General features: G+C 44.1%; 1 protein-coding gene across 5 annotated transcripts in view; it reads left to right on the plus strand.

Annotated features, from left to right (window-relative positions):
- The window catches only part of SETBP1 (SET binding protein 1), a 406,613-nt gene that overhangs the window by 145,497 nt on the left and 235,668 nt on the right, over nucleotides 1-25,448 (plus strand). For 3 of the 5 annotated variants that reach the window (XM_055417274.2, XM_055417276.2, XM_088833427.1), the window contains exon 3: nucleotides 12,166-12,273. The exons of the other annotated variants lie outside the window; for them this stretch is intronic. In XM_055417274.2, the coding sequence (XP_055273249.2) occupies nucleotides 12,166-12,273 (108 nt within the window). The remainder of the gene's footprint in view (nucleotides 1-12,165; nucleotides 12,274-25,448) is intronic. 5 annotated transcript variants of the gene reach the window in all.

The following is a 25,448-nucleotide window of genomic DNA, read 5'->3' on the forward strand; positions in this document are numbered from 1 at the left end:
TGAGGAAAAGAGAAGTTGAAATGGAAGCCCACAGGTCCTGATTTTCTTGCTCAGAAATATAAAGAAGAATTTTTAAAGCCTGAAGGGATGCTGAATAGCAGCCTAACCTAGGGAGAGGCTTCAGGTGGTCAGTGCCTTGGAATGTCCTGCAGAATTGTATTGAGCTGTGAATATGTGCATTTTCTAGGGAGAGCTATGTAAATTTCAAAAGATTCTGAGAGGGATCCAGGATACAGCAAAGGCCCACCTTCCTCATTTTGTATTAGAAAGCTGAGACCCCAAGAGGGAAAGTGCCGGAGAGCTTAGAGCCAGGACTTGAACCTGGATTTTTTGAAAAATTCTATTGCTTATTCCTTTTGAGTATTTTGTAGATGACTTTAGACCAGATCTTAAATTTGCAATTCTTTGAAAATACAGTTCTTTATGTTTCTTTATATTTCTTTTCTCTCTTTACACTTAGTTGTAAAGAGACAAAACCATTCTAGCAAGAGATATTCCAGGCTGCAACCCTGCCTCATGCACCTGTCTAGCTCCACCCCACTCTGAACATTCCACCAGGCTGAGATGTTTCAGTAAATACACACATGCTTTCATACACCTGTGTTCACACATCCATGTGCCCGTATGCACATGCAGTATAATTCACGGATGTCCTTGTGGCACTACCTCACACTCTCTGTAAAAGGAAGGAGACACCAATAAAAATGGTGCAATATTTGTTCTGGCTGAAAAAAACGGTTATGGGTTGCCTGTAGGGCTGACCTCTATCTTCCCTCCTTCTTAGTATAGTCATGTGGACTGACTGAACTCTGCCCACCTGAGTGTGGAGGCCTTCTTACCAGGTAGAACTTGCAATTTTGAAATACAGTGTTTACCGTGGCTGTTGAAGATACCCACAGATCCGAGGAAATATGAGGGCAGAAGGTAATTTTATTTAAAGTTGCAGTTAAACCTTTATATTGACAAATGAATGTCAGCCTTTTTTTTTTTCTTTCTTCTCCCGTTGGGAAGGTTAAAACTATATCTCAGCACATGCCGCCATGTGGAGGTACCAACGTATTGTGACTAGTGTCTACAAGAGGCCTCCAACCACTGTCTGTCAGTGGGGTTCCCAACAAGGATGGGGATTCTTAGGGCAACTGGTCCAAGTGCTGGCATAGTCATTGAGCCTGCCGTTCTTTTCATGTTCCTACAGACAGCTGTTTTGAGCAGGACAACCCACTGTCTCACTGGAGAATAACCATGTGATCTTGTTCCCTATAGAAATGAGCTCCAGGAGGCCCAGGTATATTGAACTGGTGGCCTGAGCCGCTGCCCCATCACCAGTCTCAGGGCTCGTGGGATTTAGAGCTATGTGACGCACAGAGTGCAGGGCAGTGTTGCCCTGTGGCTCATGGGAGGAAGCCTCTGCATAAGCCTCTATAGACATCCCTCTTTGCCTCTGTCCTTCAGCTTCTCTTTTCCCATGGCATACACAATAGACATTTGCAGAGGTTATGCCGTATGCCACATTGATAGTGGTCTCATTCCTAAAAATGCTTGAATAAATTCATTTTTTTCAAATTCTATAATTTTTATTGATACACAAAGGCTCTTTGAATATCTGTGATTTGATTCTGTTCTGTTCTGTTCAGTCGCTCAGTCGTGTCCGACTCTTTGCAACCCCGTGGACTGTAGCCTACCAGGCTTCTCCATCCATGGGATTCTCCAGGCAAGAATACTGGAGTGGGTTACCATTTCCTTCTCCAGGGGATCTTCTCGGCCCAGGGATCAAACCCGGGTCTCCCGCATTGGAGGCAGACGCGTTAACCTCTGAGCCACCTGGGAAGCCCGTGATTTGATTAGAATCCTGTTTGATTTTTAGTGCTCCCTAATTTCTATAGAAAATAGCTGAGCAAGAGGAAATGATCTCTCAAGCTATTGTGGGTGAATTATTTTCTTAAATGAACACTTCATTTTATTCTCCCCATCATTGTATTTGAGATATTTTTGTACATCAGCTTGGCGTAGTGTGCCATCCACTTGAATGGTGTCCTGGCAGAGCACCTTTTCTTGGACTGTGGGTGGTTGCTTCTTTTGTGTCAACACTGATGGCTGTTCTCCAGCTGTACATTGAATCACCTCCTACTAACATCCTGAAAATCAAGTTTCTAGTTGTGAGCTGGGGTGATTCCAACATGTGAGCTGGAAAATGACAAGTCATGGGCAACGTTTCTAAGCATTTTTGATTGGATGAGAGCCTTAGAGTGCAGAGAATGCCATACTCCAGCAGGTCTAGGCTTTCTCTAGTTTCAGGATTGTTCTCTTTAATGTGAAAGCTCCACACGTCAGGGGTGGTGCCAAGATTGTTGCTTCCATGGCATTAACAATAAGTGACTCTAAGGGGTTCCTTTGGGCTCATATCAATGACATGTTGATTTTGAATGCCAGTTATCCATAGAGCAGAGAGGAAACAGGCTATAAAAGGGGATGTGTATGCGTGTGTGTATGCGAAATCACTTCAGTCGTCTCTGACTCTTTGCGACCCCATGAACTGTAGCCCCTCAGGCTCCTCTGTCCATGGGATTCTCCAGGCAAGGATACTGGAGAGGGTTTCTATGCCCTCCTCCAGGGGATCATCCGGACCCAGGGATGGAAACTGGGTCTCCTGCATTGCAGGCAAATTCTTTCCTGCTGGGTCACTGGGGAGGAAGGCACTAAATTGTTTCTCAGAATCCGTTTCCATTGATTTTTCTACAGTCAAACAAAACTCAAGTTCAGCAGTCCATTCTATGACTCTGTCCTTTCATGAAGGATGACTTTGAGGCATTACCACTGGAAGATACTGTATGAAGATGGATTCTCTCCTAGAATGTCCAAGTACAGAAAAACCTTCTGGCTTCTGCTTGGGAAGAAAAAAGGCTCTTTTCCCAACCTTTTTCCAAGAGAAAACTCTCTTCACTATCAAGAGACAAGTGCTGGACAGAGATGGGAAGAAAGGAGCCAAGAGTCTCGTGGCTCAGCCATAGGCCTCCCAGGCTCTTGGATTTCCTGCAAAATGTGACAGTGGCAGAGTTGAATGCGTGCTAGACTGAGAGTAGGAGGCCTTCTGTGAGATCTTGGACTTCAGTGTTCCCATCTGTAAATGAGAAATTGGAATCAGCTCTTTATCTCCATCAGAGTCTAAATTTCTATGACTTTGCCAATCATTAAAAAGGGAAACTTACACAACTTTGCCTTCTGAGGAAATAGAGAGTATGTGGGAACTGATCCAGTTTGAAGTCAGTAATTAATTTATTCCACATACACATAGTCATTCTGTAGAGTATGCCAGACACTGTGCAAGGCTCTGCAGATGCAAGTCTTGAGTCATAAATTCAGAGTCCTCTGAGAGCTGATACCCTAATAGACCACATCTGTTTCTGGACTGGGACCACAAGTCTGCTGGGGTGTTAGAACAGTGCTGGTGGCCCTGTCTGCCAGGCCAGATTTACAAGTCCTTTGGTCCAATTCCTGTTTTGAGTTCACAAATACCATTGATCAGGTGCTAAATTTAGCAAGTCCTATAGGCTGAAAATATAGTGATGAGTAAGGGCAAGGGCTCTTGCCCTCTAGGAACAGCCAGCCTAATGGGAGAGGGAGGCAGAGTGTGACCTGATGTGGTCTATAGTTGACGCAAGGGCTAAGTAATGGAGAGGGGGCTCCGAATCCAGTGGGAGTATCGGGAAAGACTGGTGAGTTAGTTAGAAAACAGAGCAGGTGATCAGAGAACCTCACCTGAAAAGCAGAGGGCAGACTCTTCCAGAAGCTACTTCTTGCTTATTTGATTTGGGCAAAGTTCTACAAAAATATACCACCTGCTTTGTGCAAAACCTGCGCCTAATGCCAGGTCGTTGTGGTGGAAATGGAGGTTGCAGTGTGAGGGGAGGAGCTCTGGCCCGGTGAAGTCAGATGGCAAATTTGACAGAGGGCCTGACTGAGTGCCTCAGATGATATGCCAGGTGTGACCTGTTTCCTGCCCTCAGCAGTTTTGCCCTTTGCTTGGGGAGACAAGTTCTTTATCCGAACTAGTAAACGTTCAAATGATGTCCAAAAATTTAAAAATGATGGCTTTGACAATAAATTCCCTGGATGGTCAGGAAAATAAAGCATTCGCCTATAGACTGGAGTAAAAAGGAAATTACTTCAGAGCCACTCAGACTTGAGTTTTCAGCTCCAGTTCACAGTCTTTGGCTGAGAACAGAAAGCCTTGACTTCGGTTCATTGTATGTGGAGTGAGGAGGGACAACCTTGTCTCTTAGAGGCTGTGAACTGGGGTTCTTGCAGTGTGGAGATGGAGGGGCTTATAGGAACAGCTTTTATGCTCAGATTGTGCATCATTTCTTCATCTCCAGAATACAGGGAAAATTTTCCTGAAAGTGGTGCTGAACTGAAGAGAGTATGCCCCTTCTCTGAAACAAGGGTCTTTCCCTAGTGGTGAAGTCCCCAGGCTTTGTGTGCCCTTGATTTCTTCTCCTTCATTCCTTGATCCCACTCTGCTCTGTCTCTTTAGTGTAGACCTTGGGTTCAACACTCCTTATATGTCTGGGTTCTGGAAGAAGAAGTTGCCCTGAGACATGAGCTGTAAGGCTTCTGTTTTTGACTCAGCCATAAATCTTGCATTTGTTCTTCTGGGTTGAAGTAGAGAGGAAGAGGCAGAGTGATGGAGGAAGAGGATAGATTTATTTTCTCTGCAGATTTAAGAAGTGGAGGTTGCTCTGTGAGGTTGGAAAGAGCTCTGGCCCAAAGGAATCAGAAGTAAACTGAATAGGCCAGGAGCTCAGTCAAATGCCTCTGGTTCCTTAAAATGGAATTTGTTACAATAAACAGAGTAAAGGTTATCTATGGCTTCTCAAACATCCAGATTGGCAAAGCAGAAATATTATCTGTTGGTTTAAATTATGCCAAATTTTATGTGACCTAGAAAGTAGACGCTTCTAGCAGTAAGCAGAGGCTAAAGATAATTCCCTTCCTAATGACTGCATGTTTGATTAGGGGGACCACGTGGTAAGTCCTTTAAAGTCAGAGCTCTAAGTGAGGAGAAGTACTGAAGGCTTCAGGGATAGATGCAAGCTTGAACTCTGAACTGTGGCCTTCTATGTTAGGTAGTACACAACTCATGCAGCTGTACATGGTATTCTAGGAGGTCAGAATCTGAATAGGTTTTTTAAAAAATTGAATTGTATTTGGTAATCAGATTTGGAGAGGAGGCTTTCCTGGTAAGTGAAATAGCATGAGCATAGGTGTGTGGAGGGGGCTGTGAACTTGAAGTATGTGGAATTTAGGGTCTTTGAATTCTCTTTAGCTGTACTGTGTCTGTTGAAATCTCATAAACTGGGCCGTGTTCCTGCCTCTAGTATCATAAATATACTGCTGGGCAGGGAGAACTTGGTGGGAAGTTGTGGAACTGTTGGGCCTGACACATACGGTGCCAGGAGCTCAGTATAGACTTGGATTCTTATTCTCTCTTCAGTTCAGAAATCGAGCTACTCACCGATATTTACTAAGCTCTTACTATATGCCCGGTGCATGTTGGGCAACAAAGGATAATAAAAGAAAATATAGTTCCCACCCGTAAGAATTCATCTTGGGAATTCCCTGGCAGTCCAGTGGTTAGGACTCTGTACTTGCACTGCTATGGGGCCTGGGTTCAATCTCTTAAGTTCAAACTAAGTTCCTTAGTTGGGCAACAAGCTGTGTGACCTTCCTGCTCTGTGCTCCTCCCCACTTCCCCCAAAGAAAAGATTCTCTCTTGGTGAGGAAACAGAATTAGACTATATACAATCTAACATTAAACTGTATGGTCAAATTCATCAGGACCTCAGAACTTAGCGATGGGAGCTATTAGCAAGGCTTTAGAATTGAACTTTATGAGTTGGGTTTGAAGATGGAGTGCCATAAGGAGGAGTCTGTGGCTACTTCCTAGGGGGCAAGGAAGGAAAAAATGGGCAAAAGTTATTTAGGATGTCCAATAAGATTCATTTTACCAGTACCCTCTGTTGCTGCTGTTTAACTTGGTCATTTTCTTGGGACTGGGGTTCCAGATAGCTGAAGCCTTTTTGACACTACTGCTTTTTTCTTTCAGTTGTATCAAGATATAATTGACATATCACATTAAGTTTAAGGTGTACAATGTATATATTCATTGTATATAATTCAATACATGTATATATTGTGAAGTGTTTAACACAATATGGTTAGTTAACACATCTTTCACCTCTCATAATTATCATATTTTGGTTGTTGTTGTTATGCTTGACACTGCTTTTGGGTACTTGGAGAAGGCGATGGCAACCCACTCCAGTACTCTTGCCTGGAAAATCCCATGGGCGCAGGAGCCTGGGAGGCTGCAGTCCATGGAGGTCGCTAAGCTGGGCATGACTGAGCGACTTCACTTTCACTTTTCACTTTCATGCACTGGAGAAGGAAATGGCAACCCACTCCAGTGTTCTTGCTTGGAGAATCCCGGGGATGGAGGAGCCTTGTAGGCTGCTGTCTATGGGGTCACACAGAGTCGGACACAACTGAAGCGACTTAGCAGCAGCAGCAAGTTTTGGGTACTACTAATACCAGTGTTTAATATCTTTGTGTGATTTGGGCCTGTGGTGCTTCCTAGTTTATACTTCTTTCTTGCTTCATTGTCCCAGAAGGTCTGTGGAGTCAGCAAGATATACTCTTCTCCAAATCTGATTATGAAATACAATCCCATTTTTTTTAAAAAATCTGTTCAATTTCTGACCTCCTGGAATACCATGTACAGCTGCATGATTTGTGCACTACTGAACACAGGAGTCCACAGTTCAGAGGGCAACAAGCTTGCATCCATTCCCTGAAACCTTAAGTACTTCTGCTCACACAAGTCTCTGACTTTAAAGGACTTGCCATGTGGGTCCCCTAATCAGACATACTCCTCTGTTAAGGATGAAAATGGAGTCAGGATTACACATTTACTGCTCTGGTCAATCAGCACAATTTCCATCTTTAAGATGGCCTTTGAAGTTGAAACATATTGTTTCTGTTGCCAGGCAGATGAGGAAACTGAAACTGAGGCAAAATGACAGCCTCAGGACACACAGCTGCCCAGTGACAAGGAAACTGCAGCCTCTCTGGGCCTTCTGTTTCTTCACCTGTGAAGTGACAAGCTCGAAAGCGATGATATTGGAGGGCCCTCCCAGCCCTCCATCCTGAGTCTGCATCTAAATACAGCTTTCCTGATTCCAAATAAATGCGTCTTCCGTTACACCAGGCTGTTTCTTTGTCTGAACAAAGGTGATTTGATTCCCCAAGTCAATAAACAAATTAGAGAAACAGTGGAGAGAGAGCCTGGGCAACAAGGGACAGCAGATGAGAGAAGAGGCCTGCGAGGAGGATAGGGAGAGGAGGGAGGCTCCCAGGGAGCTTTCTACAAAAGCCACAGCAGGGCAGGCCGAGCAAGCAGGCAAGGGAATTGCAGCCTCCACTGGCCTTTTCATTCTGTGGTGTCATTTTCATTCTGTGGCGTCATCTGCCTGGGAATCTGCTAACGGGTGGGAGGGGGCTTAGGGCAGCCGCTTTTGCAGGGAGAGAAAGGCAGGGTCTCTGAAGCAGGTGCAAGCAGAGCTACAATGCAAATACTCAGGAAGGATTTAGGGACTGGCTGGAGGGGCAGTGGTGAAGCCTATCCTGGGAAAATGCAGGGACAAGTCAGCAGCTGGCTGAAGGGCGAAGGTGATTGAGAGGAGAGGGAGGGGACCCACAGGGAGGGGTATGGTGGGTGGCGGGGGATAGCCAGACTCTGGATTCAGGCACTGGTAAGTTTTGTGTCTTAGTGGTACCTCTATGCCTACCTTTACCAGAAGGGACATTTCCCATTGATATCCCTATATCAAGACCAGACAGAAGCCCCTTCTTTGAACATCTGAAAAAAAGAAGAGTTTCAGATTCACCACGAATGAGTCCTTAGCTGGGTGCTTTTATAACCTGCCACAGTCTGTGTTCAGTGGAATCGAACACCTTAGTTCATCGTCTCAGAGTGTCCTAGTCTTAACAAAGAAGCACATTCTCAATTTTTTTTAAAGAATGCCTTTCAGATTTGTCACTTTCTCCACCTCCTTTCCTCCTCCATGGGTCTTTTTGCCTCTTTCTGATTCAGAATGAGCAAGACTGTGTGTCTTTCTCTTGGTTGACAAGAATGCATTAAACATGGATCCAGCCAGTGATTTAAGGAAATGGATGATCTTCTGGGGCTTGTTCTGTTTGGGGTCAGATGATAATATTGCCCCTGGGTTAAATCCAGACCACACAGGGACCTCCAGGTTTATCTTGTGCATTCCCTCAGTTGACAGGAAACAGGTCTACACAACAGCACCAGCCCAATTGCATCATTGAGGGTAAGAGGCCCTGGATCCAAATGACTTCACGTAGGAATGAAGTTAGAACCAAAGCGTTTACTAAGAGAATTTGCTAACAGTGCCAACTGCTCACAGAGACACACTGCATTTGAAAGCTGAAGCCTTAATTACGTTCCAGACTAGCCCCCTCACCAAACAATCGCAGCCCAGACTGGGCAAATGACTTCCCTAGGGTCATATCATAGTTAAATACTGGGGTCTCAGAAATATAATATCCAGTCTGTATCTTTGTCCATTAGACCTTCCAAGTGCAGAACTCAGCACTGCACTTGAGTGTTGTACCTTAGTGGTTAGGTTAGTGTTGGTTAGGGTTGGGGTTACGTGACCGTGAACATTCTTTAAAATCAGAGAGTCATCTTGGTCTGGGTTGAACATGGGTCTCAGTCAAACCAGGAGATGCACTATGAGTGGCCACACTTTCCAAACAGAAGTCAGAACACATGTGTCTTCCTGAGGACAATGGGCAATAAGATTATGTGACTTTTTGAAAACTAACAAGACACATGTACCAAGCAAACCTGAGAAATCTGGCTCTTAATGATTCTCGGAAATTAGCCTTTCAGAATATATTGACATCTTCCAAGAATAGAAAGATTATTGTATATGATATATATTTTGTTATTTATTTGCCATTTGGCTTCAATGTAGTTAAGTGTTTTTGGCCACTCACCATCCATGTGGAATTTCATAAATTATCACATTTAATTCTCTTTTACAGCAAGATTGATTGATTTCCTAAAATAGTAGAAACATCTGGGAAGTGGCAAATTGGATTCAAACCTTCATCTAACTCCACATTCACACTCTTGTTAGTCTGTGGTTGCCTTTTGAGAAGCAGAATTCTTGTTACTGTAGAGATATTTTATTATAAAGGATTTCACTTATTAAAATGAATTTATTCTGGTAGAGATTCAGAGGATCATAAAGTCACTGAACCCTTAAAAAAGAAGGACTTCAGAATTTGTTGATCTCAGTCTCTTTGCTTTGCAGACTAGGAAGTGAGGCAGGATCTGGGAAGCGGACTTTGGCTATGTCAGGCCACACTGAACCAAGACTCCCAGAGGAGTGAGCTCTCAACTCTGATGCACCGACTTCTTGGATTTAAAACCAGTGGCCCTTGGGATAGTAACCAAAGGTTGCCAAGGCCACATGTGTCCTTAGTGGGTTTTGTTTAGTTTCTTAACCACTACTCCCATCCCCCAGTGATAATAGGCACTTTTGAGAGGATTGAAATCACCCCTGCCTGCCTTTTACACAGTTAAAGGTGGGCTGCAGAGAGCTCAGAGGCATGACCTATTACTTCTTTGATATTAGCTGTTTTCACAAAAACATTTGTAAAAATATTTTGAGATTTCTTTTCATGAAAAGAAACACACACACTCATACACACAATCTCACCAGCCTAACAGGATTAGGTTCGGTTGTTAGAATACTCCTCTCTACCATCTATCTCTGTGAAAAAAATCCTGGGGAGCTCTAATCATTGTTTGTATCCATTTGCATTTGCTTTCACTTAACATTGTCCCGATTACTTTCCCATATTTTCTTCTCGATTTTAATGAGCAGATAATAGTTCATTGAGTGAATATAGATAAAAATATATTGTAATAATCTGCTATTATTGGATTTTTGAAAGCAGTTGAGCAATTCTTATGTAGCTTTTTATTTCTGGGATTGTTTCATTAGGACAGATACTTGAGAGTGGGAGTAGACCTCCCTTTTTCACTTGGTACATGTGTCTTGTTGGTTTTCAAAAGACAAATCAAAATGCCATCTTTAGGTGGGGGTGGCCGATCACCTGGTTTCCCTTGAGCAGCAGTACCAAACACCAGGTGTACCCACTGCTCTTCCCCTCTCTCATCAGAACTTCTAAACACTTCCCTGTTAACTCGGTCAGCTGAGAGTGTGGATATGCTTCCTTCCGTCTCATCCTTCCTCCGCAAAGAGTTGGATCTTTTCTTTTTATAGTAAGGCTTACTGTATATGTTTCCTTCATTGTAGGCCATCACATATTTTTGGAACTAGATGGAGGGGCAAACAGAAAAGGAAGCCCTGTCTCTCATTTCATCTGTACAACCTCTCAAATGGGGACAGAGGGCACCCCTGTGTTATGGCAGGAAGTAGGCCCCCAGAGGTCAATCACCCACTCAAGGGCCCATGGTGGGAGCAGAAGTGAGACTTCCACCCAGAACCTTGTACTTGGAATCCAGTGTTTTCTCATAGCACCATACTGAAGCGTGTTTTCATGTTCATGCCACACATGGGGCAACTGTCTTGTTCAACTTTGGCTCTGGTGATAAGGTTGTTCTTGCCTGGAAAATCCCATGGGCGGAGGAGCCTGGTAAGCTGCAGTCCATGGGGTCGCTAAGGGTCGGACACGACTGAGCGACTTCACTTTCACTTTTCACTTTCACGCATTGGAGAAGGAAATGGCAACCCACTCCAGTGTTCTTGCCTGGAGAATCCCAGGGACAGGGGAGCCTGGTGGGCTGCCATCTATGGGGTCGCACAGAATCGGACGTGACTGAAGCGACTTAGCAGCAGCAGCAGAGTTAAAGTAAAGCCAGCAGGCAGCAAGTGGATACTAAGAATTTCCATTGAGAATGATTCTTCCAGAATGGAGTAGGACGGCTTGCAACCTACTGGTTGCCTTGGGAACAAGATGAATGATAATGATCCCCAAGCAGCAGGAACAGGTAAGGGTCCAGAGTCAGGTTAGGGCACAGGAGCATTCTTGGACAAAAGCTGTTGCACTTGGTGTACATGTTGCTCACTGCTGGGGATGAACTGAGCAGGAACCTGGAAACTGGACCAGGCCTACCAGTTCAGGGGCTTAAGGAGGCTGGCTGATTCACCAGGGCATGGCTGCGGTCACTGGTGGCCCTTTCTGGCCTGTCCAGCACGAGGACATTCCCACTAGGCTGGTCCAGTCTGGGCTTGAAGCCACCCAGCTAAAGGACACATAGTAGGCGGGCAGTAACATGGTTGGAATTTGGGTTCTGGAGTCCAAAGCTGAACCTACAGCCTAGTGGTTTCTATGTTTCAGGGCTGTAGTGTCTTCCTCAGTCACACAAGAGAGCTAAGAATTACAAATGTTCAGGGGAAGACCCTAGAAGGCAGTGGAAGGCATTACCCTCTTAGTTTCCTAACTTCCGTGGCTTCTGATGAGATGCTTTCCTGGATACCAACTCTGAGAGCTCTCGCACCTGCTCATTCTCAATTTGGCCTGAAACTGTGCAGTCCAGCCTGGCTGTGTGCATCTGCCCTAAGTCTGGCATTTCTGAATGGAAGGATGCAAAGGGGGCTTTTTCCCTTGACAACCTGTGCACACACCAGGCACAACTTCAGGAAAACTTCCGTGATGTGTGGGGGGAAATAGTGCAGCCCTAGCAGCTCTGCAGCTGCTGCTTGCTCTGTCATTCACACACTGTATTGGAGGTCAGCCCTGAGTGCAGGCATGGGGAGTGCACAGATGGAATGATTCCGTGTCCGGGTCACCTGGAGTGGCGTCCCCTGGGGCCAGCACAGTGTCTGGCACATGGACGTTATTTAGTTAACACTTATCTGAAGGACTGACTGAAGCTGTAGTCCCTGACTGCAAGGAACTCACAATTTAGTGCAGAAAGGCAGGATTGGGTTACTAGTCACAGTGACATTATGGTAAGTGACTCAATAGAAATATATACTTGATAACTTGGAAGCCATCAAAGTAACATTTTCTTTCACTAAAGTAAGGATTACAATTTCTTATTGGCAGGTAAGGATTCTGCTTCCCACAGGATGTCCAAAAAGATATATTGCTTCCCACAATGATATATTGACTCTGGAATCAGCCTGCGTTGGTGGAAAGCAGTCTGGGTTGCAGGTAGGAAGACCTCTGTTCCAGACCTCACTGGCTGAATGGCCTCAGGCAAAACCTCTGTGCACTACAATTGTTTTCAAATTGTTTGTACACAAAATCAGAACATTAGCTCCTTCCCTGCAAGGCCTTCTTAAAAGCCTCTACTGGCTCCCCGGAGCTCACAGAATAAAATCCTAACTCTGCAAGGCAGAAACCAAGCTCTCCACAATCTGAGTCATCTCTCTTTTCCATTGCACCTGGTATTTTGGTCACAGCAGTCTCCTGAATTTCCTTAAACTTTCTTTGTCCTGCTGTGCCCCTATGGGCCCCTATGCAGTATTCCTTCTGCCTAGAGTAACCTTTCAAAATTGGCCTCTCCAGAGGTTTTCCAAGCTCAAATATCTCCCTTCTTTTATTTGGAGTAGAAGAGTTGTCTCCTCACCAGTGGCTGGCCCCATGCTCCTCTAGGCAGCCTTCTAATGGAGGATGTGCTTCATTTCACGTTTCTTGTTTATGCACTTGTCTCTCTTCTCCCTGGCTTCTGAGAAGCTTTCTATTGCTCCCTCCTCTTCCCCTGTTCCTGACATATGACTTGGTGTTAAATAAATGCTTGTAGCATTGTTGAATGTGCTGAAATAGACTGGCTCTCTCTCCACCTGTGGCAGAGGAGGATCATGGGTGGAGATGGTGAAGCAGATGTTAGTGTTCAGTCTGTTTAGAATCAAAGAAGGTTAGCCAGGGCATGGATCTCCTTGGTGTACTTGGGTATGTGTGCGCTGTCCACAGCTATGAACACCTCCCTTGGGGATCCACACCCACATCTGTAGCAGCACAGCTTCTTCTGGAGTGGCTCTGTGTAGAGCAGAAAGGCAGAAGAGGCTGTCGTTCCCTAGAGCCACTGTCCAAAGGATATCCTACTCTTCTGATTAAATTCCCACTTAGCTCTCCCTTTTTACCCTTTGATTTTCTCTTAAGTGTTCAATCACTGTGTGTTGATTGAGTCACTACATTTATCAGTACAACAGCGAATTCTGCTTTGCAGAATGGAATTGTCCAGGTTGGAGTATGACCGATTTGGAGAAGAAGTTTGCACCCTCCATTTGTGGCCCTTTCATTTAATTCAGCAGCCCCGTCCTTCTCTGAGGGAGTGTGAAAAGAGAGTTACTTAAGCTCAGGCTATCTAATCCCGACTCTGTCATCACCAAGCAGTTCCAGGTAGCATCAGGGAAATCAGAACTTGCTGAGCATAATAATCATGTTGCCTCCCTTTTCACTCTGTTCATAGCATCCAACAGCCATGCACCTAAATATTCATCAATTTAAATTTGTCTTCTAAAATCATTGTCGGTGGATATTTAACCACTGACTGGCAAACAAGTTCCAGTCAAAATGTGAAAGAGTAAAGGTTTTTAAATTAGCTGCTGCTGCTGCTGCTAAGTCACTTCAGTCGTGTCCGACTCTGTGCGACCCCATAGATGGCAGCCCACCAGACAAATTAGCTAGTCATCCCCAAATTCCTTTCCGAATTCACCACCTGCCATGGACAAAGGGCTTGGTGTTAAGGTTGGGACACTAGAGTGCAGTCCTGTCTTTGCAACCCACGTTTCCACCCCTGCTCTGCATCTGGCCACCCTCTCCTGCTGGTCCCTCCGAAGAGGTCATAGGTTTCAGCCTGAGGAACTGAACCTCAGCTTGCCCCTACAGTAACTCCATCTGAAAACTGTGGCCTTCATGCACAATGCATGGTAGAGGCTCCTCCCGCTTTTGGATGCCTGCTGATGCTAAGTTGCTGCTAAGTCACTTCAGTCGTGTCTGACTCTGTGTGACCCCATAGATGGAAGTCCACCAGGCTCCCCCGTCCCTGGGATTCTCCAGGCAAGAACACTGGAGTGGGTTGCCATTTCCTTCTCCAATGTGTGAAAGTGAAAAGTGAAAGTGAAGTCACTCAGTTGTGTCCGACCCTTAGCGACCCCATGGACTGCAGCCTACCAGGCTCCTCCATCCATGGGATTTTCCAGGCAAGAGTACTGGAGTGGCGTGCCATTGCCTTCTCCGTTTGGATGCCTAGGTCTGTGAATGAACCATCCTCAGCACTTCCTCCCCTCAAGAGACATGTATGCATGTGGTTCAAAGTCACCAACAGTTGTTTTCAGTTTGGCTATAGAAAGAAATGAGAATTTACCTTTGCCATGCTCCTTATGTGTTATTCATTAGATAGATTGTTGCCTACCGAAAATATCAAGCAGACTATAAATCTTAGACCATTTAATAGGCTAAGAAGAAATAAATATCCCTAGGTTAGATTTCTTGCAGGTGATATTCATTAAAAAGATACATGCTTCCATCTATCAGAGGGAGAATACCTAACAAAATAAAAACCAACGGTAGCTTTCCCCTCCTTTTTCTGGCAATAACAATTATATTTTAAGAAAATAATTAAATAAATGAAGAGCATACCTTTAATTGAGCAAGACACAGATGGCATTTCTTTGTTTATGCCTGGCTCCATCCTTTGGTACTGAAAACAATTGCTCTGTGATGAGAACTCACATCCACTGGTGACATCAGTACCACATATTGATGGAAAGGCTTTCTATATCCTGCAGCAGCAGGACAGTACTACCTGCGGAGTCATTCTTGGGTGAAGGAAATTCAAATTTTACTGCAAAACAGATTCTTTGCTTTTGAACTTTTGTGTGAGGGGGAAACAAGAGTAATCTTTCTTAGCCAGGGTGCCAAAGAAATAGAAGGGAAGATAATATGAATGTTAGAACTAAAAAGATCTTCAAGACTAATTCTCTTGATTCACAAATAAATGATTTGACTTTTCTTTTCATCACACTGCTTGGTTATTATAAGTTCTTGAGGTGAGCATTTGGTCTTGATGAAGACCATTTGGGTATGGATTAGTTGAATCTAGGAGAAAAAATAATACGTGGTGAATCCTAGTAAATAAGTACTTTGGCTTAATAGCAACCATAGCAATAATCCCAGATGGCTGAGAAGATGACTCCCCAGGGACCTGGTAAGAGGCATTATTCATTCTCTCTTCAAATTCCAACCAGGTTCCACCTTTCATTCCTATCTAAATCTTAAGACCAGTTATTGGTGGCAAGAGGATGAATTTTAAGGCTGCAGTTCCCTTCTACTTCTTGGTTCCTCCCCAGAGTTCACTCATCCTTCAGTGCCCATCCCAAGCCTTCCCTCCCGTGAGCCTCCGTCAGAGCGCATCCTGCCTTCGAGAACCTGGTACACATCGTCTCTAGAACACTCTGCCCAGTACCTGCTCATTTGCTTCATGTAACATCACGTGTAGAATTTTGTATGATTCACTTATGTGGCTATTTACTGTGGCCCATGTGGCTTACTAGACTCTATCCTCCTTAAGTTAAGGGTCTCCAATAACATTTGTTTCTAGTTTGAATACTGTTGCAGCACTAGCCCAGGACCTCCATAGAGTAGATGCTCAACAGGTATTTGTTGGCGCATTTCTTGATTGTTCTTCTCTATTTCTGAGAGTCTAACATACTGTTTTAACGGATTTGTCCTTATTTTTGCTTCTGAAGAACCCATTAAGTGTTTAACACTAGCAGACGATTTTTCTAAATGACAAATTGTAACTTTTGACTTGTCTCCTCCTCCCTCCTTTTTCCTTTCCCCAAGTATTGCTTTTCTGAGGCAGCTGGAAAAAAGGCGAGGAGGAGAGAAGCAGCAGAAGCAGGGGGAGGAAAGAAGGAGAAACAAGGGAAGGGAGTGGCTCGGGAAGCGGGTGAACTAAGGAGGTGGAAAACTGTAAGGGTAGTTGAGAACTTGGGCTTCAGCACAGGAAGATAGAGGACCCAAAGCATCTTGGCCTTGGTGCAGCCATGGAAACCACACTACCCTCCACCAAGAGAGGGGTACGGACTCTGGAAAGCACATCACTAAGTCAGACTTTTTTTTTTTCACTTCTATTCAGTAATTTGCTCTGTCTTACTCTGCTTTGTCCTGGGTGTGGACATTAAATAAGGTGTGTTAGATTACGATGACAGCCTGAGATAGACATTTATACTGATTGTTTACTTACCAGGAAGTTCTGTCATATTTATTTCTAAAGGAATTTCAGAGGTTTATATGCACAATACAAAATTCAACAGTTATGGGAAAAGCAGAAGTACCTAAAAGGAATAGGAGCTACCTGGTTCCTTCAAGGCTCTAATTGTCTCCACTGGGGACTAACTGGGTCTGTAAGTTTGCTGGAAACTACAAGGAAAAAGGAAACTTTTGTATAGTCATTTTCATTAACAGCCTGCACAGATTTACCTGCAGAATATTTCTGAAATTATCTTTAAACAACCTTGTCCCTTATAAAGTAGACAATATTTTCAAGTGCAGTTTTAGAAATGACAGAAATCCTAATCAAGCAGATCACTTTCAAACTGACCACGGATATATGATTGAATTAGAAATTCAAGAAACATTTCTGAGGTAGAATGAGATAATGTAGTTCATCAACTTTAGGGCCACCCTCATCTGACTCACTTATCCCAAGACAGTTACCAGGAGAAAGGGAAAAAACTAATTTTGTGGGTGATACAGGTTTCTTGATGCAAATTTACTGAATGGCGCAAATAATAATAATATTAGGAAATAATAATAATGCCCCTTCCTTTGCTCTTCATTCAATTATTCTTTGATTTCTCAAAGTTTACTAAAGCAGCAAAGTAGAGCAGAGAAAGTATGGGTATATGGGTCTTAGCCTACAGCACTGCTGTGTGTTAGCTGTGTGATCCAGGACAAGGAAATTCATCACTCTGGGCCTCAGTTTCCCCATTTGGTAACACGGAGTATCTATTACCTTGTTGTTCCAAGGGTTGTCATTATGAATGAGCAAACGAGTAGTGTAGTATTTGAGATTTAGTAGGTGCTCAGCAAAATGTTAGTTGAATCTTTTTGTAACAGAATGCAGTTGAAAATGCGATGTTGAGGAATTTCAAGGGAAGCCATAGAATTCAAAAGGAGAGTTCAGGTAGCATGCTTTTCACTGTTTCAAAATGTACTTGGTCCTTTGGAGGCTCAGTGTAGCTGCCTTTCTTACTAAGGCAGAAAACAATAAAAAAAAAGGTGGGGAGTCGGTCCAGAAAGACTTCCTCACAGGGCTTCCCATCTCCTCCCTGCTGCCGGGCCCTGGCCCTGGCACAAAGGCTCACCCCATTCAGCTCTCTGGTTGCTTTGTACCTGTTGGGCCTGCCCCTACCCAGGGCCCCTTTTGGCCTTTCTTTTTTTCCTCTCTCAAAAGACCCCAAGGGGGTCTCAGGGCCCAGTGGCTGGGCTCCCAGGTTGCCTCACAGAGGCTATGTTGTCCAATAGAAAGGCATGTGGAGTCCCAGGGTGAGAGAGAGGAGGACGTTATCAATCACGAGCTGTGAAAAGCCAGGAGGGATAGGGTGAGCCAGCCAGAGCAGGGAGGACTGAATTGAAGTGGAGGGTTTTTTTTTTCCTGTTCCTGTTGTTGTGTCGTTGAAGGGAGAGTTCTTGGACATCTGCCCAGACACATGCTGAGTTAAAGAAGCAGCAGGATAAATTCTTAAAGAATGAATTGGGAGAAGGGAAGGAGCTGGGGGTGGGGAGGAGTAGTGAAAAGGAATCAGGGAATGATTCCAACCCCCCAGACAAAGGAGGCCCCTGCAGATCAGCCCAGCCCCAGGCTGGCCTTTCTGTGGTTCAAATATTGGTTTGTTTAGCACATAATCCAGGAGCACCAATGCTCCCTAATAGCTGCTTTGGACCCACAAAGGGGCCAAGGAAAGAAACTACAATTTCTTGAGCTTACTCTTTGTATCCAGTGTAGGCTGAAAATGCTCTGGGGGACATATCTCCTCCACTCCGCTGGCCTCAGAGGTGCTTGCTGGTGAGCACACAGCTCATGATGCAGGAATAGTGGTGATGTGAGCATGGGCTCAGCACTCATAGCGTGTTCTATTTGGTAACAAATGTCTTTTTCTTTTTAAAGAGAAGAAACTTATAAAAAGCTCTTTTGGAGCCTATAGTAGGAAATCAAGGACTTCCTAATTAAAGAGCGCTCAGTATAGTTTCCAAAATGAGAAAAACCAGGTAAGACCTTGTGGTTGTGGTGGGACAACTAGATTCTAACTACATCCCCCCATCACTGGACTGAAACTGCCTATAGAAAGGTCAATGGAGATGTGCTTGTGTTTCCTATTTATTGTCTTTGTAATGAAATTCCCTAATAGGAATTATGTTGTTAGGGTTAGGCTGCCTCCAGACTGATTAGACCAGACTTCAGAATAGGAAGTTGGTGAGTGTCAAGCAGCCAAAGAGCCCATGATAGCTCATGTACTCATTTTTTGGTTGTTGTTGCAACATGTATCTGTCAGCTCTCCAGCAGGTATTCATTAAAGGCCCTTTGTGGCCTGACCTTATGTGAAGGACTAGAGAGATAACAGACATTTTGAGGCCTTAGCCTGGTGAGTGAAAGCCTAGATGGTCAGCATTTTCAGCAGCACTTAACAAACTTTTCTCTTCCTGGGTGAGTAGTTTCCTGCCACAAAAAGCAAATGCACAGTTTATAGAGACCATGGGGGAACCAAATGTTATAGTTGCAGTGTAGTAAATCCAGCAGCTCCTTGAGCTGAGCAAGCTCGGCTTGTATCTGTGTTGTATTTGTTTACCCCCTAGCCTCCAACTAACTTCTCCATGAGTATTCACCTTTCTATCCAGTTTAGCAAATAAAATATGTAGAGAGGGAAGGACAGTGGACATTTATAAAAGCATTGCAAATTCAACCTTTGGGACCTTTTATTAATGGCTTTAAATGAAGAAGAATAGGCATGTTTCCATGCAAAGCATGGAAAAGTAAAAGTAGTTTTTCAAAACACAAACTGGGGTGTATTATACTTCCAAGTAGTCACATCTCAAAATGTTCTTCTAAAAAGGCTATGTAATAAATCTTGCTGTTGTTGAAACTATGTTTTGAAATACTCTTTTTTTTGTGTTTCTCACTGTTTTTTTTAAAAAAGAGATACCATTCTAGTGGTTTCTAACTTACATAGCTGACTTTTTCCAACAGGGCCCCAGGGAGATACAGTTAGGAAGTGCCGTTATGCAGGTTCCCTGTGGCCTTGTCCCACGCAGTAGAAACAATGGGACTCAGTGTCCGTGAGCAGCTGCAAGTCCTAACTTGTCAAATCTGGCAATGCTTCCTTAACCATAAGTCATCATCGATGTAGTGGATGAAAGTTCAGATACCACTAAACCAAGTGTCTCTTTGAATATGGGGGATGTTGGGGGCAGCTGAAGAAATGAGGTGTTTTCAATCCATTCTGATTTGGTTTTAGTTATTTTGAAAATTTTTCTTGAGTATTGGCGACTTTTCCTATTCTGTATAATATGAAGGGTTGGACTGAAAGAGGGTAGATGAAAGAAGGAGAGGGGAGGGTAACAAAGGGCGTCTCCACTGACCTGGGCTTCACATCTTCATACCTGCTATGATTTGAATTGTGTCACAGAATTTATTTATTTAAGCTCTTTCTTCTGATGTAACTGTATTTGGAGTAAGGAAGTAAAGTTACATGAGATCTTAAGGGTGAAGCCCTGAGCCTATAGGATTAGTGCCCTTACAAGAAGAGGCACCCAAGACCTGGTTTGCTCTCTCTCTACTATGTGAGGTTCAGCGAGAAGGTGGTCATCTGTAAGCCAAGAAGGTAACTTTTACAAGAAACTGCATCCTGTGGGAACCTTGATCATGGACTTTTTGAGCCTCCAAATCTGGGAGAAAATAAATGTCTCTTGCTTAAGCCACCCAGTATATGGTATCTTGTATGGCAGCTGGAGCAGATTAAGATAAACCTTTTTCCAGTTACTTCTATCAGGTAAGTGGAAAAGAATGAACAGTAGTGAATGTCTCTTTTCCAACTCCTTCCAGAAGAGTGATTCTACATTTCATGACGGAGCAGAAACTTGGTGAATAGAGACAAATAGGTCCTACTACAAGACCCGTAGGTCCGTTCTTAAGACTTTAACAGGTAACAAATTTGGTTGCCAGTGCACCTTCTCATTTCTCATGTTTGCAAGTACAGCACGTCTTATAAATGTTACTGACACACTCTATTGCTTTGGTGACTTTAAAGGAATTTTTTTTCCTTTTGATCAAGTATAATTCTATTGATCAGACTGAATTCTGATAAGATAGAATTCTGATAAGATAGATCTAAAGTGAATTTATTTAAACATATTAAGTCAATTGAACAACTGAAAATACCTGAACTTTTTTTTTTTAAATTGCTTAGGAGGAATAAGAATTACTAAAAGCCTGAGGCTGGTCACATTCTAAATTCCATTCTGGCAGAAGAATAAAAACCATGATCAGGTTTCTGTTTTGATAATTCGTTATTTTTATAATCATTGGACACCTACTGCATGTTTACCACCATGGTTATACTTAGAGCATACCAAAAATTGTGAGAAAGTAGCCTGGTAGTAGGAAGTACCACTGGAGCAAGAAGAGTTCTAAAGATGAAAACAAGGAAGATTTCTACAAGAGAGGAGCAAAGTGGTCAGTTGCTTTGGTCCTTGAGTTTAATCCCTTTGGCCTGGCACAGTTTCCCACCTGTGAAATTTGGCTGTGACCAATGCCAAATTGTTGTCAAAGTTTGTTGAGCATGTCTCAGATCCTTATTCTTTGTGTTCAGATTCCTTACTACTGCTTAACCCTTCTTGCCAAGGGGAAATTGAGACTTATGTCCTAAGTAACTGAATGTGAATTAGTATAAAGTATTACCTTTGAATTATTTTCCTGGTGCGGAGGAGAACACACTCTGATATCATGCAGTGTTTCCCAAATGGTTTACATAAGGACAGTCATTCCTCGGCATGTTAGTAGGAATCATACTGTAAAAATTTTAAGTAGCTAAACTGTTCGGAAAAAAAGCTGTTCTTGGTGGTAGAACTTCTTGGAATCTGTAATCTATTAATCTGTGTTGTGAATCTACAAGAGAAAGAAGGGAGGTGATATAATATGTGCATCATTTCCCAAAGTGATTTGACCATGGGACACTTATTTTGACCCGAGGTCAGAAGAGGTCAACATCATATGGAACAAATTAACATTGAGAAAGGCTGCTTCAATTGAAAACCTGAGTCCTTTTTGCAAGACGGTAAACTTTCATAGCCACAATTTGCTGCTGCTGCTGAGTCGCTTCAGTCGTGTCCGACTCTGTGTGACCCCGTAGATGGCAGCCCACCAGGCTCCCCCGTCCCTGGGATTCTCCAGGCAAGAACACTGGAGTGGGTTGCCATTTCCTTCTCCAATGTGTGAGAGTGAAAAGTGAAAGTGAAGTCGCTCAGTCATGTCTGACTCGTAGCGACCCCATGGACTGCAGCCTACCAGACTCCTCTGTCCATGGGATTTTCTAGGCAAGAGTACTGGAGTGGCTTGCCATTGCCTTCTCCGAGCCACAATTTACCCAAACATAAAATCTGAGGACTGGCCTAGGTAATCTCAAAGGCTCTTTCCAAATTATTTTTGCTATAAAATCCTTAGAGGCATCACTAAGAGCAGAATTTCAGACTAAGGGAAGAGGAATAGACGTGTTCGGAGCATCTCAAATCACATTCCCCATCTATTTTTAGCCTATTTAGCCTATACAAAGGACATTTCTGCTTATCTTATGCATTGGAAACTCTTGGGACTTGCTCGCAGGAAAGCTGGGTGGGACAGCCTTCAGAACTCAGAGCAACTGGGGACGCTACTCTACTTCCCTGGTCAGAAAACAAGTTTATTCTCATCTTCTGTAAATAGCAGCTATAGGAAAACCACACACATGTTTTCAAACGTACCCTTGCAAGGAGACTGTAAGTACTGTGCACTGTTGCGGGGAGAAAGGGGCGGGGGTGGGGTGGGGTGGGTAAAGAAACTCTATACATTGAGCATTTGAATTGAATCCAAAAGTCTGGATTCACAAAATAGTACATAGTGTTTTCTCCAGTTTGAAGTGTTTCCTTGGTTTCATGACTTCCTTATAAAGGGAGTGGATCATTCCAACAAAGCATTGGGAAAATGGGGAATATGTATCGTTTGGAGAAACTTAAATTCAATTTTCTGCTCAGTGACTTTCCAGAGTGCTCATTCAGTAAGGCCTTGTGTAGAGTTGTCTTTGCTTTTTTGTTTTTATTCCCAATCCTCCTTTAAAAAATGAAGAACAAGCCTCGTTGTACATTTTGTGAATCCCGTAGAGGCCTGTTTGTGAACATTGCTGGTGATGAACTGTTTGTATCGTGGTCTCAACTGATGCAGAATAGTATGGAGTGAAGAGCAAGCTCAGTTTGACTTGTTTTCATGGATCATCTTAGACTCAAGTCTTTCCCTCAGGGATCCCCAGGGCTTTTCAGCCTCTGTTCTATATGAGAAAGACATGTGGTCAAGGGGGCCCTGTTCGGGGAGTTTCAGAATCTTCCTTCCAAAGGTTCATTTCTTCCATGAAGTTTACTCCTAAATCTTACACACTTCTCTGACCGTTTCTTCCTTTGAGGTGCCCTTATGCCTTTTAATCATCTTGCCCATTTCTGAGATTTTACCGCATTACAACTAGATTACTCCTGTTTGTCACACACAAGACTGACGCAGGTTATTGGGATCAGGCACAACGAAGCCTACTTTTTGACTCCAGTTCTTACTAGCTGTGTGAACTTGGGCATGTAGCTAATAACCGTAAAGCTCGGGATATTCATTTATAATTGAAAAATAATTGTACCCTTCTCATCAGGTTTTGCAGAGGATTCAGTTCAGTTCAGTCCAGTTCAGTCGCTCAGTCGTGTCTGACTCTTCGCAACCCCATGAATCACAGCACGCCAGGCCTCCCTGTCCACCACCAACTCCCGGAGTTCACTCAAACTCATGTCCATCGAGTCGGTGATGCCATGCAGCCATCTCATCCTCTGTCGTCCCCTTCTCCTCAGTAAGGCAAATTCATTTGTACCATACCTGCCACTATGTAAATATCCCATAAACAGAGTGTATTTCTGTCATTGGTTTTAGGTTATGAAAGGCATATTGATTTTCTGAATTAAACTAATAACAGGTGATTGTGACACTGATTGTAGTAGAGTTTAAAATAACACTCCCTGTTTTCCATTCATTCCCTCTCTGAGCCTTTTGCTCAGTGTGTCCACTGTGTCTGAGTTGTGTTTATCTCACTTACTTCCTCTCCTGCTGTTAGGGACCATGCTTCATACTTCTGTGTATCCACCTGGTGAAGTGATAAGCACGGAATTGATATTCAACAAATAATTGTTGATTACTACGTAGACTGACTTAGAAAGCAACAATAATGAGGAGCCAATGCTTCCCTGGGTCCTGGAGAACGCATGATCTTTGTGGTACAGTGTACAGGAGGGAACCATCCTTAATGGTCCATGGGGTTCTTGATTTTTGCCAGACGTGTCAGATGAGGCTAGACACCATTTATAGATTTGAAAAGAAGGCAGCATGTGAAACCCAAGCCACTCTTGCTTTGGTCAAACATCAGTGAGCGTAACAGTTGGAGATATTTTATAGCATGCAGATTCCAGGCGGGGTCTGGGGTTACCCCCAGAGGTTCTGATTCTGTAGACTTGATGGGGCCTGGGAATCTGCACATTCCACAAGTGCCAAGGGGATTCTAATGACCCTGGTTTTCAGACCATTCTCATCGGTGAAACACCCCTATCAAAGGCTCACCTTCCCACCCTTTCTCTGGTAAGGCTGAGTTTCCTCAGCATCCCAGGATGCAAATTAGTCATGATAAAACTTTACATCAATAGTTACCCCTCCTTAAAGCATTGCTGGGTATATCCTCTGTTCCCTGTCTCACTGTCTTCTGAACCCCCACTCCGTAACCTCATTCCTCTTGCCCTGCCTCTCTGAGGAATGGCCAATGTGCCCTTGGGGTTCTGATTGCAGGGGCCTGGCCGGGCAGCGATGTGCTTGGCTTCCTACACCCTGGGCCCTCCTGGCCCCTGAATGGGAAACAGCTGTCTGCACTCACCCCCTATCCACTCTGTTTACACTGCTTACAGAAAATTCATGCTGTTCTGCAAGCCAGGTCCCAGCCCTCCCAGTTTTCTGGCCTGTGAAGTACGTCATAATTGGGTTTTAATCACATTGGACAAACAGCTGTTGTAGGCCAGGGCCACCCCTTAGGGCACTCTTGCTTCCAGGCCATCACTTTTGGATTCAAAGCCTGATTGTGTGTCCTGGGGACAGTGGAGTGAATGGGGAGTGTCTGCTGCAATCAAGGGCCCACAGTGCTGAGCAGTGTGTCTAAAAGCCCCTAAATGAACATGTGGAAGCCAGAGGTGTAAGCCAGTATTCAGGCATCCCTATCACCAAGGAGCTTGTTAGAAATATAAAATCCCAGACCTCACCTTGGAACTTGGGGCTTAGCCCTCCAGATGTTTCTGATATGTCCTCTCTGGTGGCTCAGCTGGTAAAGAATCCGCCTGCAATGCAGGAGACGTGGGTTCAATTCCTGGGTGGGGAAGATCCTCTGGAGAAGGAAATGGCAACCCACTCCAGTATTCTTGCCTGGGAAATCCCATGGAGAGAGAAGCCTGGTGGGTTATACAGTCCATGGGGTTGCAAAGATTTGGGCAAGACTGAATAACACTTTCACTTTGAGAATCTTTGCTTCTAGAATATTTGTAGTTAATCCAGCAATTGAGTTTAGGCTAGAAACACTTTCTTGGAGAATGAAAAACCTCTGAGGGCCTAGGAGAAGTTGATTTTCTCCAGTGTTCCAAGAAATGGGAGCTTGTCAGTTTGCTGTTGCCGGGGGCTAGGAGAGAAAGAGTTTCCCTAGGAGGGTGCTGAGGGTGTTAGAATCTGGAAGATGGGGAGGGTCAGCTGTTGGTCCCAGAGCCCATGTTTGTAACACTTGGCCTTGGAATTGGATGGAGAATGACAGGGAAATAGAGTAGCTTCTTCAGAGACACAGGTGGAAGTCCTCAGGTCAGAGGGCGGCTTCCGAGACGGGAGGTGGAGAAGTGGGCCCCAAGTTCCTACTCGGGTGGCAGACATGCAAAGATGGGTTAGTCACACTCAGCCTGGTGAACACATCCTACCGATGCTATATTTCCTGTGTCAAAAATGATCACTTTTTACTCCAGGCTCCCTTGGCATGTAGCTATCACTCCCTATGATAGTTACCTCAGTTAGAAAGAGG

This window comes from Moschus berezovskii, chromosome 28 (assembly GCF_049115385.1).
Source record: "Moschus berezovskii isolate FMDL1 chromosome 28, NW_MosBer_1.0, whole genome shotgun sequence".
NCBI lineage: Eukaryota > Metazoa > Chordata > Mammalia > Artiodactyla > Moschidae > Moschus > Moschus berezovskii.